Source organism: Mus caroli, chromosome 11 (genome assembly GCF_900094665.2).
Source record: "Mus caroli chromosome 11, CAROLI_EIJ_v1.1, whole genome shotgun sequence".
Classification (NCBI taxonomy): domain Eukaryota; kingdom Metazoa; phylum Chordata; class Mammalia; order Rodentia; family Muridae; genus Mus; species Mus caroli.
Genome location: NC_034580.1, coordinates 109,656,956 through 109,670,070, shown reverse-complemented (window position 1 = coordinate 109,670,070; position 13,115 = coordinate 109,656,956). Strand labels below are relative to the sequence as shown.

General features: G+C 49.1%; 1 protein-coding gene across 1 annotated transcript in view; it reads left to right on the top strand.

Annotated features, from left to right (window-relative positions):
* The window catches only part of Sdk2 (sidekick cell adhesion molecule 2), a 281,294-nt gene that overhangs the window by 233,170 nt on the left and 35,009 nt on the right, over positions 1-13,115 (top strand). The window contains exons 34-36 of the mRNA XM_021175806.1: positions 1,002-1,058; positions 2,757-2,858; positions 2,971-3,086. Coding sequence (XP_021031465.1) covers positions 1,002-1,058; positions 2,757-2,858; positions 2,971-3,086 — 275 coding nt within the window. The remainder of the gene's footprint in view (positions 1-1,001; positions 1,059-2,756; positions 2,859-2,970; positions 3,087-13,115) is intronic.

Sequence of the window (13,115 nt, the reverse complement as noted above, 5' to 3'; positions counted from 1 at the left end):
GCAAGAGGAGGGTGTGAGTGGAATTTGTAGATCACTCGGGAGCATGGAGGATGCTGGGAAAGCCATGAGCAAGAGGAGGGTGTGAGTGGACTTTGTAGGACACTCAGGGAGCACAGAGGAGGTGCCCCAGCCACGGGAGAGGTGACAGGGAGAGAGGCAAGGAGGCTGTGGTGTTAACATAGCAAAAGAGCATGAGGCTGAGCCAAGGAAGCAGGCTAGGTGTGCCATGAGTGTGGAATCCACAGGGCTCCTGGTCTGTTCCTCCAGGAAGGGAGAGGGAGGCAGACAGGAAAGAGGAGGCCTTGTAGAGGATTAAGAAGGGAGCTACACTGTTCACAGAAGAGGAGTTAGCGGGAGAGAGGAGATGGCCTAGGTCCCCATGGGCTGTGCTGCCCCGTCCCACATCTCCCAAGCTTAGGCAGCCATCGCTTCCAGGGGTGAGCATGGGCAAAATGACTGAGCACCAAGCAAGGGACATGAAGCGAACGAGACCGGCAGAAACACCTGACCTAATAGCTCATGTTATTTTCTTATATTTATTTATTTATTTCAGCCAATGTCTGCCCGTGGCTGTGATTTTTTTTTATATGATCTGTGTCTGATTCACTCATATTTCTTGGCAATAAAATGGTTTCTGGTTCATATGAGGGAATTCACGATGCCAATATTTCACCGTGGTTTGCCCAAACTCCGGAGTGAAACCGGGGAGCCGGTGGGATAAAAGCGGGCCCCCCCCAGAGCTGCCCTCAGGGTTGCTAGGCTCTGAGAGGCTCCCCCGTGGCTTTGGTCAGTGTCCACCGAGGTAGGGACAGCAATGGTTTAGGAACTTCCCCCTCCCCATGTCCACCCTGACTAAGCACTAGGAATGGGAAACAGCCCTGTCCGCTCTGTCACAGCCTTGTCATTCCATCCCAGGCCTGGTTGGTTCCCAGTGGGTGGGGTGCCTGCATACACTAACCTCTATCTGCTGTCTCCCTGGCTTCTCACCCCCTGCCCCTCAGCCTTGTACTCCATGCGGAACCTGACCCGGCCCAGCCTCACGCAGTACGAGCTGGACAGTAAGTCCCCTTGCATGGGTGGTCCATCGTGGCCCCAGGCCTCCTGGGATGGGCTGGGGAGGGGAGATCGCCAAGAACACCTGGCCCCAGGCCAGCACACTGTACTAGTTTTCTTTCTGTTGCCCTGATAAAGACCAGGATGAAAAGCGACTTGAAGGGGGAAAGGATTTGTTAGGCTTACATGTCTCAGTCAATAGTCCATCACTGAGGGAAGCCACACAGTGGTAACTCAAGGTAGGAACTAAAGCAGAAGCCACAGAAGAACAATTCTTATCGGATTGCTACCCTAGCCAGCTCAGCCTGCTCGCTTATACCACCCAGGACCACCTGCCCAGGGATGGCACCACCCACAAAGCAGCTGGGCCTTCCCACTGCTTTAATCAAGAAAATGCCTCTCCAGAGGCATAATCTCCACTGAGGTCTCCTCCTCTCAGATGACTCTAGCTTTGTCAAGCTGACAAAAACCTAGCCAGCCTACCCACCCAGGGCGCTTGAGGACTGCCTCTAACACACACATCTTTTAAGCACATGAAGCAAGAGGCATTTTGGAAGAGAGTTCCCCCAGGCCTATCCTATAAGTGCTTGAGTAGGAACGTGTATAGACTTGCATGCATGAGGAGACAGTGAGTCAACAGTAGGAGGTAAAGCAGAAGAGAGAAGCATGCCCACATGCTTTATACAAGGCAGGTAGGTGGGCATCTATTGCTACTGCCCAGCTTGACCCATGTAAGACATGTTGGCCCTAACCATCTCTCTATCCCCATCTGAGGCTCCTGGATGGAATATGTCAACCCCCAGCCTGTCCCCTTGTGGCTCCCCTCTGCCCCTTGCTGTTTCTGAAGCCTCAGCAGGTTCTGCCCACATCCACCCAAGGAAAGCCAACCTCGAGAACTAGACTGCCCTCTTCTCCTCAGCCTGAGCCTATGCATGTCAGAACTGGCACCCTGGGGAACAAGGGAAGTAGAGAGACAGGGACAATAGAGTTCAGGGGATAGGGGGACATATTGGCACCATGGGAAGGGATCACATCTCCCCACCAAAGGTAACAAAGCCCATTTGCTTGCAGTGGCTTCTCCTCACTGGGCATCCCCACCAAGCACTTCAAACTTGACTAACACGTGGGATTTCTTCACCCCAAATTCACATTCCATAAACACGTCCCCTCTTGGACTGAGCTAGTGGAGCTGAAGGGGTCAGCAGTGGCATACAACCCAATAGCAAGGCTTGTTCTCCACCTTGGAGAGAACACAGGATTCCATCCCTAGCCCCAAAAGAGGAGGGGAAAAAAGAGCTAGTGAAGGGGGACAGATGGGGACACAGCAGGGACATGATGGAAATGGATTGCGTCTGTCATAGTAGGAAGGGTACAGGCAAGGAAGGTTTGACCCTCTGACCCAGGGTGGCCAGGACTATTGACAGTCTCAACACCACTGACTTGAAGATTCAATTGTATTGATGACCCTAGAGCAGATGGAGACTTTGTGTCCCGGGCCTGCTTTGCATCCCATAGGCACATTGGCAGGGTGCAGCCTAAGCATCTAAGGCTTTCCACTTGTTTCCTCCCCGTTGTCACGTGGGGGGCAAGAATGGTAGCTATGCCTCCTTCCCCCGGCTCCCCCGTAGTTCCAGCTTCCCTAGAGGACTCCTTCCACCAGCTCTGTGACCTTCTGTGTTCCTGACCCCCACTCTCCCCCATAGATCTGAGCAAGCACAGGCGTTACGAGATCCGAATGAGCATATACAACGCCGTGGGTGAGGGACCCTTGAGCCCGCCGCAAGAGGTCTTTGTTGGGGAGGCAGGTGAGTTTGAGTCCCAGATACAGGATCCAGGGCCCCCATCTTGCCCTAGCCCACCTCCCCTTCCATAGCTTAGACCCGTGAACACTCACTCTCCAACCTCCGTGCCCTCCAGTGCCCACGGCAGCACCGCAGAACGTGGCCATCCACAGTGCCACAGCCACACAGCTGGATGTGACCTGGGAGCCACCCCCTTTGGACAACCAGAATGGAGACATCCAAGGATACAAGGTATGTGTGACCTGGCAGAGGAATGGTGAGCAGAGGAGTCAAGGGGTAGGGAGGGCTGGGTGAGTGGGATGGGTGCCACTGTACACCTGTGGTCTGGGCTATGTGCACAGCTGGCAGAAATATTTTTGTGGCATTGTAGAAGATTTCCATTCTGAGATGGGCTTAACTTGATCGGAGGAACTCAGACCCTACCTAGGCTTGTTCTGCTTTAATGCACACAATGCCCAAACCCGTCACCTCCAGTCCCACAGTCACATAAGATGCTCCATTGGTAGAGTGTTTGCATCAACCAGATGTGGAGGTTTATATAATCCCAGCCCTCCAGCGGTGGAGGCAGGAGAATTGGAGGTTGGGGTCATTTTGGGCTTTATAGCAAGTTCAAGGCCAGCCTAGGCTATAAGAGACCCTGTCTCAGAAAAAAAAAATCTATGGGGTTCTTGGCCCATCTTTAATTAGAAGACCAATTTGCAAAGTACCTTGGCAGTCTTTGGAAATCTGCTTTGAAACTCTTCCAGCCTGCTGAAAGCCCACAAAGCTGTTACATTGTTACATTGTGGGTACCATTATATGAGGAAACTGTAGCCCAACTGATATAGTCTGGGCAGGTCACAACCTATCCGGTGTTAGAATCCAGAAGCCCAAATCACCCTTGCCAGGAAGCAGAGCACGTACTCAGATCCTGGAGGAGGCGGTGGGTGTGTGGAAGAGTTAAGAGCCAATTGGCGTCCCTCGTTGCAGCACGCAGCCCTTGGCTGTAGCGAAAGCTTGCCTCCCTCGCCAACATCTGGAATACTCTGGTTCCTTCCTGATATTTGGATGGTATTTCAGAAAACTGTCTCCACGCAATGGCCCTGGGGACCCAGGCTGTGCAAACCATAGAACCCCATGGTTTTCCTGGCCCAACCCATCCATAGGTGGCCATGAATGTGTGCCAGGGTGAAACACTCGCTCTGCCACTCAGCCTGTGGAGGCAGGCCACCTGGTACAAGGCAAAATCCAGCATCGGAACCTCTTCCATCCAGGATGGAGGAGGGGGAGAAACGGGGAGGGAGGCATCTTGTCAAGGATGCTCTGGAGATGGATGGTACCCCACCAAGCTTCGCCCGGGAGCGCCAGCTGGGAAAACCAAATATTACACTCACCGCCTACGCCTCTGGAGAGGAAGGAGGCGCCAGGCAGAGCCAGCCACCGTGTGGAAGCCACTAGACTGTTGAAGTGGTGCGTTAGCACAGAGATTCAGGAAATGTGTGGGTACCCAGGTACCATATAGAACACAGCGGATGTCTGCAGTTCCCAGAAAACATTGCCCATCCCTGGGTGTGAACCACAGGGATGGAACTGCCACATCCCGGATGCGTGCTAACCAGCGGTGAGCCATCAGCACCCGTGGACCGGGCCTGGTGTGTTTCCATCAGCATCTGGGCTGCAGGTGAGACTCAGCTGGCAGAGTGCTTACCTGGTGTGTGTGAAATCCTGGGGGTTCTGTCCCCAGCACCGTCTATCCAGCTGTGATGGTGGATACCTGTCACACCTGTAACCCCGGCACTCAGGAGGTGGAGGTAAAAGCCTCACAAGGTCAAGATCATCCTTTGCTACCTAGCAAGTTCAAAGCCAGACTGGGATACATAGATCCTTGGAAGAAAAACAAGAGGGGGGGAGGAAGAGAAGAAAAAGGAGGAGGGAGAGAAGGAGAAAAGGAAGAAGGAAGAAAAGAAGAAAGGAGGAGGAGGAAGAGGAGGAAGAAGAAAGAAGGAGGAGGAGGAAGAAGAGGAGGAGGAAGAAGGAAGAAGTAATAGTAGTAGTGGTGGTGGTGGTGATGGAGCTGGTAGATTCTGACAGAGGACCATGGCCTGAGGATAGACCAGGAAACGTGAGCAGTGTCATGGCCAGGGGAGCTTGGGGAAGATGGAAACTTCAGTCACAGGGAAGGCAAAGGAGGAGGGGGCTGGAGAGACCTGGAGTCTGGCTCCCTGTGTTTTCATTCCAAAACATCTACAGTTGAGCAGTGGCTTCACACACCTTTAATCCAATCACTCGAGGCCAGCTTGGTCTACAGAGTGAGTGCCAGGGCAGCCAAGGATACACAGAGAAACCCTGTCTCTATTGAGGAAAAAATATCTGCCAGCCGCCAAGGGAGACAATGAAGCTGTAGTTACAAGTGGGGCTTAAGAGAACAGCTCCAAACCAGAGAAAGCACTGGACTGGAAGAGCCTACACAGACACAGATGGCAAACAAAAGAAGACCTGACCCTGAGCCTTGGGACAAGAGTCTGGTGATGGCTCAGAGCACAAAGGAGAAACTGAGACGGAGCGAGTGCAGCCCAGGGAGCAGCTATTGGGCTGTTAAGAGAGAACTACAACCCAGCTGTTCTGCGGCTCTTGATTGGCTTTTTCTGAGATGTTGGAAGGGGCTGGAGATGGAGCTAAGTTGATTGGACCCAAAGCCCTAAGGTCCAACCTGCAGCACCACAGAAACCAGGATGGGGTATGTACGTACCTGTAATGCTAGCACTAGGGAGGCAGAGACAGGAGGATCAGAAGTTCTGCATCATCCTTGGTTGCATAGTGACTTTGAAGATAGCCTGGGCTATGTGAAATCCTATCTAGGAAAAAAAAAAGATGCTGGAATTACAACAGATTATTCACTTTAACAGGATTGGCCAACTATAGCCAACAGGCCAAATTTAGCCCACTGTCTTTGCATAAGTAATGTTTTCTTGGGATATAGCTATGCCTATATGTTTACAAATTGCCATGGCAACATTTGCATAAGAAAGTGATGAACAAGGACAGCCAGGGCTATACAGAGAAACCCTGTCTCAAAAAAAAAAAAAAAAGTGATGAACAGACTTTTATAGTTGCAACAGAGACCTACAAAACCTAAAACTTTGGTCATCTAGTCCTCTACAGACAAAAATATAGTCAGTGTGGCCTTAAAGAGAGCCAACAGAGCCTTGGTGACACACATCATTAATCCCAGCACTCAGGAAGCAGAGGTAGGCAGATCTCTGTGAGTTTGAGGCCACCCTGGTCTACATGGTGAGTTCTGGGTCGGCCAGGAATACAGGGTTTCAAATTTTAATTAATTAATTTAAAAGTAAACTATTTAGTCATATATTATGATGTATGCCTGTAATCCAAGTACAGAAAGAAAGTAGGGGTGAGACAGGAGAATTATAAATTCAAGGTCAGCTAGTGCTCCATAGTCTCCAAAGTGGATGAATGAATGGGTGGATGGATGGATGAGTGAATGAATGAATGAATGAATGAAAAGAGAGCCACCAGCCGGGCGTGGTGGCGCATGCCTTTAATCCCAGCACTCGGGAGGCAGAGGCAGGCGGATTTCTGAGTTCGAGGCCAGCCTGGTCTAAGTGAGTGCCAGGACAGCCAGGGCTACACAGAGAAACCCTGTCTAGAAAAAAAAAAAAAAAAAAAAAAAAAAAAAAAAAAAAAAAAAAAAAAAAAAAAAGAGAGCCACCAAAGTACTGATGGAAAGAGGAGCTGAGAATTATGAGTTCAAGGCTAGCCAAGCTACATAGTCTCAAAAATGGATGGATGGGTGGATGATGGATGGATGGGTGTGATGGATGGATGGATGGATGGTTGGATGGATGGAGGACGGGTGGGTGGATAGGCAGATAGATGGATGGAGAGCCACCGGCCCAGGCATGGCAGCACATACCCATCATTCGAGCTGGAATGGAAAGCAGGGTTGAGGCAGGAGAATTGTAGGCTCATAGCTAATCTTGTCTACTTATCAAAATTCTTGCCCCAAAATAACAAGGGTGAAGCTGGAGAGATGGCTCCCTAGTTAAGACCACTTGCTTCATTTCTCAACACCCACAGCTGGCTGGGACTTCAGCTACCAGAACTCTGACACCTTCTGACCCTGCACTCATGTGCACAGTGGCACACGGACAGGGATACACACACACACACACACACACACGCATGCATGTGTGTACACATAACTAAAAATTTAAAATATAGTAAAAACAAGGGTTATACGTTGATTGTGGCAAAACACACCCATAATACCAGTTTTCTGAAGGTGGAGGCAGGGGGATCAAGAGCTCAAAGTCCTCCTCAACCAGATAGCTAGTTCCAGTCTGCATGAGACTGTGTCAGTAACTAAAACAAACAAGGACTGAGAAAGTGACTAAGCCAGAGAACAACTGTTTATCATGCACAAGGCCACGGGTTCCATTCCATAGTTGCCTCCCCCCGCCCCCAACAATAACAAACTGGCATTGCCTTGATAGCAGTGAAGTCCCTCACGGGTCCCAGGCAGGTGGGGCGGGCAGGCAGGCAGGTGGGCGGATTCCTCCTGCGGGGGATCACAGCTATGGGAGGGCAACATTGGGCCAGCGTGACCGTGAGACATTTCCCTGTTGTGGTTCCCTAGATGGATGTGCTGTGGTGACTTCTTACGTAGCCCTCCCATAGCATCAGGTGTTCGTAGCAGTCTAAAGACTGTGGAATTCACAGGAGGAGGACGCAGGTCCACGTGCCTCTAAGTGGCAAGACTTCCCTGCTTTGAAAGCAAAATTTGAAATCCATTGTAAATGCACAAATGCTGTCTGTTCATCTGCTCATCCACTGACATAATGAGAAGGGGTTGTTTGTTTCTTTGTTTGTTTTTTGAGACAGGGTCTTACATTAGCTCAGCATGATTTTAAACTATGTCCCCTTGGCTATGTCCCCAAGGGTGACCTTGAACTTGTGACCCGTCAGCCTCCAAGTGAGGGGTGACAGGTGTGCAATAGAGTGCCTGGATTTTCTACATCTTAGCTTTTGTGGCTCTTACTACAGCGTAACATGGGAGTGTAAATATCTTCTTCAAGATCCTGATTTTAATACTTTTGGATACATTCCCAGAAATGAGATTGCTGGATCATATGGTAATTCTATTTTTAATTTTCTTTGAAGAACTCCAGACTGTTTCCCACCGTAACTATGCCATTTTACATTTCCAATGATGGCACAGGAGGCTTCTAGCTTCTCACCAGAGGGCTGGCTATCTTCTTCTTCTTTTTTTTTTCCAAGAATTATTTATTTATTTATTTTATGTATATGAGTACATTGTAGCTGTCTTCAGACACACCAGAAGAGGGCATCAGATCCCATTACAGATGGTTGTGAGCCACCATGTGGTTGCTAGGAATTGAACTCAGGACAGGATGAGCAGTCAGAGCTCTTATTGGCTAAGCCATCTCTCCAGACCCAGGGCTGGTTATCTTTTGATACTTTAATAACAGCCACTGCTGTAGATGCCATGTTTTGAGACAGGGTTTCATATAACCCAGACTGGTCTTGAATTCACTGTGTCACTAAGAATGACATTTAACCTCTAGTCCTCTTGCTTCCATTACCCAAATGCTGGGATTACAGGTGTGTGTCCTGGTGCGTGGCTGGTCATGGTGGCATGGACTCGAATCTCCACCCAATTCATGTTTGGTAGTGCCTCCTGACTTTCCAGGTTCCTGTTACCCATTTATTTGTCTGCTCTTGGGGATGGTCTGTTTGTTTTCCTGTCTCAAAGCTATATGAACCCAGAAGACATTGTGTTAAGTGAAATGAGCCAACCACCAGGAAGCCACCAGGAAGACTGGTCTGCATGACCTCACTCACACATGACCTGACTCATCAAAGTCCCTAGGATAGTAATAATAGGATAGAATAGTCCAAGTCAGGCTGGAGAAATGGCTCAGGGTTTAAGAGCACTGACTGCTCTTCCATAGGTCCAGAGTTCAATTCCCAGCAACCACATGGTGGCTCACAACCATCTGTAATGGGACCCACCCAATGGATCCCATTAATATAAACAAATAAATATAAATTAAATAAATTTTAAAAAAGAATAGTCCAAGTCACAAAATGAGGAAGAAGAAGGTGGTCGCCAGATTTGGGAGGGACTGGAGAGATGCTGGTCATATGGCAAACATTTCAAGCCAGGCATGGTTGCACACACCTTTACTCCCAGCCCTTGGAAGGCAGGTACCGGTGGGTCTCCATGAATTCAAGCCAGCCAGAGCTACATAGAGAGACCCTGTCTCAAAAATGAAAGTGGAAAAACATGGGCACTTAGAAGCTGAGGCAGGGCCACAGAGTGAGTTCCGGGCCTTTCTGAGGAAGAGTGAGCCTATCCCAAAGAAACAAAAATAACCCCCAGCCAAAAGAGGTTCAGGCATGTAAGGATGAACCCGTCCCTGGATCTAACCTGCAGGATGCTAGCCATGCCCAATAAAACTGTAGTGTGTAGCTAAAATACGTATGCTGACCCTGGCTCTTAAAGGTTCTTACTGTGCATCAAAAAAGGTCACTGTAGGTCAGGGATTTAGCACAATTAGAAGCATTTGCTTAAAGGCTTGGGTTCCGATTGTAATCCTGCAGTTTTCTAGGAATCGCAGCACAGATGCCCAGTACAGGAAAGGGGCAATCCCTGAACCAGGATCAAGCACAGCAGCTCCTGCTTCTGCTCTCTCAGCGATTATTCCTACCTACACACACACACAAACACACACACACACACACACAAACACACACACACACACACACACCACCTTCTGATTTATCCAGCAAGGGCAGCAGGTAGAGTTTATTAAGGACTCTCTTGAGTTGTAACCAACAAGATATAAATACTAATGCTAAGGCTTAATTAAAACTCTTCTTAGGGGGCTGGTGAGATGGCTCAGCGGGTAAGAGCACCTGACTGCTCTTCTGAAGGTCCTGAGTTCAAATCCCAGCAACCACATGGTGGCTCACAACCATCCGTAAGGAGATCTGACTCCCTCTTCTGGAGTGTCTGAAGACGGCTACAGTGTTCTTAGATAAACCCATACCCAAATAGATAGGCTTTTCTTATTCTTTCTCAATCATTTGGTTCTCTAATTTCAATCATTTCTGAATCACTCTTCTCAAAATCTGTTAATAAATTGTGATTTTTATGAAAAGTAAAAAAAAAAAAAAAAAAAAAAGAGGTGACCGTTGGAGGTGACAGGTGCCAATCAGCTTGGGTTGACAGTGGGCCCCAGTGGGTGGGTATGAAAACACCAGAGGGCTTGGGGTAGGGCTCAGCTGGGAGAGTGGTTAGCATTCATGATTCCTGGGGTTTGACCCTCTGCAGGCATAAAGCAACAGGTGTGGGGGCCTCTACCTGTAATCCCAGCTCTTAGGAGGTAGAGGCAGGAGGGTCAGCTCCAGGTTTACCCTTAGTCACTTTGTAAAATCAAGAGCGGCTGGGCTATGTAAGTCCTGCTTCCAAAAAAGGGTAAATAAATAATAATAACAACAGGTTGGCCAGAGAGAGGTGCAGTGCTGATCAAGTGCTTCTGAGCATACTTAAGGCCCTGGGCTCTGTTTCTGGCACTATAAGGAGAGAGAGAGAGAGAGAGAGAGAGAGAGAGAGAAGAGGGGCTGGAGAGATGGCTCAGTGGTTAAGAGCACTGACTGCTCTTCCAGGAGTCCTGAGTTCAATTCCCAGCAATCACATGGTGGCTCACAACCATCTGTAATGGGACCTGTTGCCCTCTTCTGGGATGTCTGAAGATAACAACAGTATACTCACATACACAAAATAAATAAATAAATCTTAAAAAAAAAAAACCTTCCCTTCCCTCACTCCATTTCTCAGAACAGTCTCAGGTTTGGCTTGGAGACTATTATCCTGCTAGCAGTAATCAATAAACCTTTTTTTAAAAATAAAAAGAAAAGAAGAGGAGAAAAAAACATTAATTATATATCTTAATTCTATTAAATTTTCGTCAACTATACGTCAGAAAAGTGGTTAAAGGGGAAACGGGCTGGGAATAAGAACCAAGAGTTAAGAAATGAGGTCAGCGTCATCCGCTGCCGCTCCAGCCATTTCCCCCCATGACACGTCTGTTGGCCTTTGTATCAACCATGGGTGAGGTGTGAGTCTAGGTGCCTGGGACACAAAGGAGCCAGATGGACGGGGTGCCTGCCCTCTGGAGCCCACAGCCTGGATTCAGTACATACTCACTTCCCCATGAGTGGGCGCTCTACCAATCAATCATGTCACCTTGGGGACCAGGATCCAGCCTCAGCCCTTGTCCCTTTTACTGTGTATCCTCATCTAACAAAGGTCTACTGACAGCAAGCAGGCAGCCTGCTTCTCTATCCTACACCTTGACACTGCCGTGCCCAAGGGTGTGACCCCAGCCATTGACCCTGTCTCCCCAACAACACCAAGTATCTCCCTCTAGGACCCGTCATAGGTAGGCCATAAAGGCATTCTGAAATTTGTTTCTTCTTTTGTTCATTACTTAGTATTTTCATATGTTTATGTGCTTGTCTGCATGAGTTCATGTGGACCACAGGAACCCAAGGAGGCCAGAAGAGGGCATCAGATCTCCTAGAACTGGACTTATAGGAGCTTCTAAGCCACTAGATGGGTGCTGGGAACCAAACCCAGGTCTTCTTCAAGAGCAGTCAGTGCTCTTAACCACTGAGCCATCTCTCCAGTCCCTTACTTCCTTTTTTAAAAAATTATTTATTTATTTTATGTGCACTGGTGTTTTGTCCACATCTTGTGTATATCTTGTGTGAGGGTGTGTCAGATCTTGGAGTTATAGACAGTTGTGAGCTGCCATGTGGTTGCTGGGAATTGAACCCGGGTCCCCTGCAAGAATAGTCAGTGCTCTTGACCATTGAGCCATCTCCCCAGCCCCTTGTCTCCTTTTCTAAAGCCCTTTCCTGACCTCGTGGTTTTGTTCACATCTCATTATGTCCTTGTTGGGTCTCTTTGCTGGAGGATTCATTCAAAGGCTTCTCCCATGATACAGGGACATCGCTAAATGGTAAAGTGCTTGCTGACAGTTTGCTGTGCTCTGGTGAGACACGGGCACAAGACAGTATACATAGAACTCAGGCTCCATCTTCAGCGGAGGGAGAGAGACCCTCCAGCAGAGGGCAGGAAGAAGGGAAGAGCGGGGAAGAAGGAAACCAAAGACAATCTCCCATAGTCTCTGCCCCCCCCCTCAAGCTGACTCTCTACTCTCTTTTCCAAACCCAACCCCAAGTACATTCTCATCTTCACCGTCCCTCCAAATCTCACCCTGCTAAGGCTGCTGATAAATGTGCCCTGTTCTTCATCAACCGGTCACAGGCTTCACCCAGCCCGTCTCCACAGCACCGTGCCTCACCCAGTTGAGACATGATATTCCCCTGCCTGTTTCTCCTCACACAGCCGTCACCCCTCTTCGGCCTCCCTACTGTTCCAGCTCCCCCTGCATTTCCACAGAGGCCCCGGAAACCCCTCTATCCCTCTCCTCAGGCCAGAAGAATCCAACAGTTCTTTGACTGTCTTCGCCAAGCTGCTGATGCTCAGGGAGTGTGCAGAGCTGTAGAGCTAGCCTTGAGCTCTTCCCCAAACGATGAATCCAGGAGACTGCTTTGTGGTTGTTGCATTCTCATAGTCAGTGGATGCGTGGGTGATTTTATGAATGGAGACCTCAGTTCCCCATATAAAAAGAATTTTTTTAAATGGAAGCAAGGCAGTAGAGAAGCAAATCTTTTGTAGTAACAAGATGTCCTAACTGCCTCTGCACACGCTGGGGGTGGACACTTTTATTAGCTCTTTCCTACTTTTATTGGTATGGAGGAAAGGAAACGCCAATAGCGTTCAGAACCCTCTCTGGCCAGCAGATGGAGCCAAATGATCGTCAATCCTGTACAGGGTTAGGAATGCCAGGCTGTATGTAACAGAATCCCAGCTCTTAATGTAGTTTGAGAGTCTTTGATGCGTGTTTAAAAGCACTAACCATGCTCATTATAGAGTGCCCGGAGGCTCCACGAAACTCCTGCTGCGCTGAGGACTTAAAAATCCTCCACAAGCATGTAACAATCCCCTTAGAAGCTGGCCAGTCCTTACGGCCTGCAGTCTTCTTGCTCGCCCCGGAAAGTGCGTGTCCTTAAGCCCTCTGCAGCTGACCAAGTCACAGGCCTAGCAAATGGTGCCAGCAAGAGATGAGCCACGAACCGATTGCCACCTCTGTCCAGCCTGCATCA